The 6,161-nt window shown below is 39.6% G+C and overlaps 1 protein-coding gene across 1 annotated transcript in view; it reads left to right on the plus strand.

Moving 5' to 3' along the window:
• The window catches only part of LOC108750299, a 304,877-nt gene extending 301,631 nt beyond the window's left edge, over positions 1–3,246 (plus strand). Inside the window, exons 11-12 of the mRNA XM_018489664.1 lie at positions 902–1,150; positions 3,144–3,246. Of these exons, the coding sequence (XP_018345166.1) occupies positions 902–1,150; positions 3,144–3,235 (341 nt within the window). The 3' untranslated portion in view covers positions 3,236–3,246. The remainder of the gene's footprint in view (positions 1–901; positions 1,151–3,143) is intronic.
• Positions 3,247–6,161: the final 2,915 nt, after the last annotated feature.

A 6,161-nucleotide genomic window follows, 5' to 3' on the forward strand; every position in this document is an offset into this window, starting at 1 on the left:
TTCCTATAATTTTCATTAATTGTGCATTTTTATTAGGAAAATTGCGTATCTTATAGAAAGACATTGATTCCGATTTCAAAGAATTCCTAAGTGACGCAATAGAGGTCATACTAATTATACGGAAAATTGAGTTCCGGTGAAATGAATTAGTTTTCACATATAACAAGGTTTAATAACGGATAATTTTTGAACTACTCAAAGTAAAACTGTACTCACAGAACATCTTTGATACTAAAAAAACTGTTCATTATGGAACCTTGTGTTCGCGACATCTTTTTGATGATTATAAGCTACGTTATATGTGAAAACTAACTCATTTCATCGGAACTTAATTTTAATAATTACCAATATCAGGAAATTTACATTGAAAATTTGATGTTAATTACAGTGTTAGTACAAAATAAAGCTCACCGACGACATAATACTTATCGCGCTTAAAAAAGTATTATCCAGAGATAGTATAACGAATTCGAGCTTTCAGTATTAAAGCGACGATATTAACGCGCGCGTTTCTTATCCAACCCGAAACTTGCGCCCCGTTTATCAATCTCGGTAATGTCGTAACTTCATTACGACGGTCGAAGTGATACTCAAGCGCGCTCCCCTGCCGCGATTCCGCATCAAGATCGAAATGCCTAAATGTTTGAAAGAACCGCGAGGCACATCCGCTCCTCACCTCCTTCCCTTTTCGCTGTGTAGACTGGCGCTTCTCAGTCCCATGGATATTCTCTCGACCCTCGACACCGAAGTTTATTTCGGGGGGAATAATGGCACTCGAAGGGTAACGGCCGTCGAGACGCCAATCCCCTCTCACCCGACCATTATTATCCGTAACTTTCTCTAACCCTCTCGTGTTTCGCCAAGACCTCTGGCAGCCCCGTGCTTTCTCTTTACCTTCCAGCCTACTCCTGCCACGGTAGATGGTTCGACGCCGAGGGCACGCAGTTCGTGATCGCCACCCCGTTGGCGCGCAGAACAGCGTGGCCGAACAGCGAGAACAACAGGGCGCAGCCCTACAGAAACAGCCGTAGACTGTGCTTCATGTACAAAGAGAGCGGCGGAGTTGTCAGTTTAACTGCCAGCACCATAGCGTGTCAGAGGGGCATCCCACCGCCCACGCCGATGTTGGCCTTCAACGCTACCAGCACCGGTAAGTGGCAACCTCCGTCAACCCTTTCGCTTTCCGTCGCTGCGCCATTTCATCCTCGGATTAGCATTAATTTGAGAACATTAGATACTAGAACACGCAACGTAATTTCATATATTACGTTAGAAACATACATGAAATAATTTTAAATTCGTTAATATTTCATCAAATATCGTTAGCGGAAATATATCTATACTAAAAATATCAAAATTGAATTACTAAATACTGTTATATGTATCTTTAACTTTATTATTATTAAAAAATAACAGAATTTATTTATAATGATCTCATCTGAATCTTCTGTATTAATATTGATAAATTGAATAGAAAATGAAATTATTTATTTTTGTAGTAATATTGATCATTTAATAAGCTTTCTATTTAATTTTTTTATACAAGAATAAAATATATTAAAATTTTCCATATACTCGCTTAAATAAGTCTATAAAGTCTATAAATTCTTCCATTATCCAATTCACCACAAAGAAATTTATTTCAATATACAGATTGTTAAAGAAAGAGAAATGTGTAAAACAAGTTTCTTGATATCTATTAAACAATAAATGTAAATTTTATATCAAAATATCGACATGTTTTCTTGATATCGTGGGAATTTGGCAAACTCATTGCGACTATATGCTCGACCGGGAAAACGCGACGAAATTCTCCGCGTTTCTCCTTCTGCAAAACGTTCAGTATACTCCAATAACTTTCCTGTGACGTGAAGGCTGCGCCATCCAATCGAAATCGTGGAGTCAGCGATTGTCATCCATTGCGCCGCTCGAAATCTCGTAGTGGAGGGTGCGTGACAGCCACGCATAATCTAGCGCGACATTTGCGTAGCTCTCTGTGACAAATAGACTGCGACAGCGCGTTGATAAACGCTAAATTATGCGCCACCAGACCTAAGGCTATCTCATAGGCGCGAAATAATCATTAAATATGGAACATATATTACTAGCATTAATCATGATATTCATTTTACTGGCAGTTTTGATGTAATCAGATGTTATTATGTTGTATGGAACATCTTTTATTTTGTCTAGGATTTAAACTATACAACAAATGCAATGATTTATATTGATCACAATTAGAAAAAATCGACATATTAATTTATAAAAGAAACATTCAAATAATTAATAATTTAAAAAATATCTTCCACACTCTCTGCTATTATGTCCAAAATTATTTTAGGTATCCTTATAAATTTTATATAATTCGTATATAAATTAACATAAATACACAATAAAATTTGTACGACTTTATTAATAAATTATTAATATTTAATATTTTGTTACAATTCTTTTTTATTATTTTTTATTTTCTGTAAGTAAATGTTTACCTAGCACTGTTCAAAGAAATATGTATTAAGATTTAGTAAATTTTTTTTCAGTGTACGCATGGATCTTAACTAATTTTGAAAAAAACATTAAAAGAGAAAAAAATTTATTTAAAAAAAAAACACTAAAATTAATAAGGTATCTAATAATTTTGTGTATGTAGAGAGAGGCTGTAGAGTGGAATTTTATATTCAGTACGTATATTTTCGAAGAAAATATTTAGCACGTACTAATTGTAAAAAGCCTTTTGCATATGTATGAGAAAGAGATGTTGGACTAATCATATACGGAAAGAACGATTTCACTTAAGTATCTAAACATAGTTGGCTACATATGAATATACATACTCGTACAATAATTTTGTTAGAATATGAAAATAATTACGTAAGAAGTATCTCAAACGTGATGAGCAATCCTACAAAAAGTTTTGATATTCTAGCAACTAGCTTAAGCATGCTACATAATTATTTTCATGGTGCAACAGAATAATTTTCAGATCTAGCTAAATTTTTAGATACTTCAGCAAAATCATCCTTTCCGTAAATGTTGCTTAGCTAAGAAGCAAAATATGCATTGCTTCTATTCTCTTAGGTATGAACCTAAGTGTACGAAAATATACTGTAAGATGGTAAAAATTGGTGACCTTCTATTTGCAGGCCAATGCATGGAAGCGAACGGCGGACAGATCGGCCGATCGACGTACCTGACGATCGTCCTGCTGACGGCGGTTATCGTGATATTCAGGTGATTCTAATCGAAAGCGCGACAATTATTCGAAATCAATTAAGGATCGAACTCAAACGCGGTGTCGGACACTCAGTGAAGATCGTTATAAGAAATATTCGCGATACAGTGATCGGCCGTGCGTGGCTCGATCGATCGGGCGGTATGTAACAACTGCAGAGTGCGATCTTAGACCGTGAATGAGAAAGATATGGAAAAAGAGGAGTCCATTGGTCCGATTAGACAATCGTGCTCGTGACTCCTATTAGTTTCTTCAAACTGTCGTCGGGAGAAACTCGCGTTCGTGCGATCGTCGTTCCGAAGCCAAAGAGTCGGCGTCGTCGATGAAACGGATAAGGATTAACGAATGACGAACGACAGGATCGCACGAGAGATCATCCTGCGAAGAACCGATGGAAGATCCGCAAAAAAAGCTCCTGGATTTTTGCAACAATTCCGACGTGCACGACTTTATTGGGGAGAGTCAGACGTCGAACGTCGGTGGCGTAAATCGCGATCGAAGCGATCGAAGCGATCGAGAGAACAGCTCGAGCGTGAGTTTTCCCTGGCCAATAGATTTTTTTACCAGACGTAGCGCGTAGGCACTAAGTTGAAATCGGGCGAAGCTGACGGAGTTGTTGGGCGATTTTTATGGTTAGGCCATATCACGATCGGTATCACGAACGAGACGCGGGCCTCGGTCGAGGGACCGCAATTCGCCCTCGTAAGATCGATTATCCCGGAGTCCTCTCGTTCTTGGCCGATAAGACGCACGTTACTCTTTAGGACGAACAGAAAAAGATGACTACTACGAAGAGATACTATATTCTCAATAAGTGCAAAAAAGAAAGGGAAGAAGCATTTACTCGGTAAATAATTTCTTCGCCGGGCGCGCGCACGCTCATTTCTTTGCTCATTCTCGGGCATGTACCCTCAATAAGTACCGAGTAATCGACGATACGCGTAATGATTATATCGATTAATTACAAATAATATACGCTGTCGTTTTTTCAACGGATCGAAGCGGATTCCCGCTTGTCCTGAAGTCAGACGCCACGAAGAATAAAGAGAAATGAATCGCGGGTGAGTCGTTCGTTCTTCATAGGACGAGCTTAGCCGAACGAGAGTGGTTTAGCTGAGCGACAAACTGAGAATGAGGATAGTGAGCCTTAATAAAGCATGGGAGAGTCCTCTAGCCGATAAGAACAAACGTGTAATATTATTTCATCCCGAACCAGTCGAGGATTAAAGAAGGTCAAGAGATTATTAAACGAGACGAGAGAGGCTCCGTTCTGAATGTCACCATGGTACACCGGTTTTCTCTTTCTCGGGGCTTACACGGCTCACCACATTTTTCTTTATTCATGCGTCGAGAGGGGCCGCCGAGGAAATCGCACGACGCGACGCGTCCCTTCGCGTAGAAAGGCAGACGGGTGATCCTTTGATCTATATTTTCGCTTCATTAGCATCTCGTTAGACGCGACGCAAATGCAACAACTCCCCGCCTGATCCTAAGTTTTTATTCGTCGAAGATAAAGATCACGTGCGATGTCACCGTCAAGTCGGGGGAATTGCCTTTAACGTTAAATGTGCGGTGGCAGCGCGAGGTCTTTGTCTCCTGATGAGCAGTCGATTAGCTTAATTAATGACGACGGGACGTGTGCGGACAACGTCTCTTTGGCGATGACCCGCTCGGCGCGAAATGTTAATATTAAGCAATAAGCAATAAAGAAACACGAAATATGTATACAAAGACGTACACACACGCAGACACAGACGTTTACGCGGCAGCAGTACGCTCGAGAGAACGGTGATAACGAGGAGGTAGTGGAATCGAGCGCGAAGACGTTAACTCGAAGAAGGAACTCAATCAGTTCCGATTTTCGCAATTAATGACGTCAAGAAGAAGGCCGAACGGTGTAGGACGCTACGATATTATTGTAACTAATACAGAGTCTATATTATATATATTATTGTACAACCATCTTTGTAATAATTAAGCTGTAATCGAGTGACGAGAGATGTAGAAGGAAGAGACAAACAAAGAGGAAGTTAGGAACAACAGACAGAGTGAGTGAGAACTGCAGCGTGTGTGTGTGTGTGTGTGTGTGTGTGTGTGTGTGTGTGTGTGTGTGTGTGTGTGTGTGCGCGCGCGCGCGCGCGCGCGAAAATGAAAGAAAATTGGAATGAGAGAGGGGGGAGACTGGGGCATGAAAAAGAGTGAACCATAGGAAAAAGCCAATCGCTATTTTAGCACTTTTTCAATCGCGTCGTACGTAATTTCTACGCCATTAAGATTTTTCGTCGGATTTTAGTTTAATCAATCAACGATGTCGGTGAGATCGATTCTTGAGAGGAAGTAAGATGCGATAAAAGTCTCATCGAGCCGTCATTCACTGTTCGTTCATCCGTGTTCAATTACTTTGTTCTTTCTCTCGTCGATCTCGATCGAAATTGTTCGCGACGCCGTGACCTACGTTTTAACAAGAATTTCGTTGATTCGTGTTATTTGTGTTTATACTTTTGCTCCAGTCGGTCGTCGAGATTGTTAAGGTGCCTTTTCATGCTGATGCTCGATACTCATTTTCAGCGTCAAAATAGATTATATAATTAAAATTGACGCTAGACAATGAAAAATGCATGAAAATGATGTAGCGTTATATATATGGCGTATTCATTTTTTTTCTATAACAACATTGTAACGTTCCAGCAATATTACAGTAACATTGCAACAATGCTGTATGAGAATAAATCCTACTTTCAGCGTTACACGCTAAGCGTCAAATTAAAATCACGCTAACTCTACTCTTCAATGAGTACTTTCTAATTGTAAAATCACTAGATACTTTCATACACACGGTGATACAAGTTGTGTTCCAATTGTTGCAACCATCGACAAAGCACTACACATCAATACTCAGCTTGAGAGTTACTAGTGATCGGCTGCGTAA

This window comes from Trachymyrmex septentrionalis, unplaced genomic scaffold, assembly GCF_001594115.1.
Source record: "Trachymyrmex septentrionalis isolate Tsep2-gDNA-1 unplaced genomic scaffold, Tsep1.0 scaffold11, whole genome shotgun sequence".
NCBI classification, from domain to species: Eukaryota; Metazoa; Arthropoda; class Insecta; order Hymenoptera; family Formicidae; genus Trachymyrmex; species Trachymyrmex septentrionalis.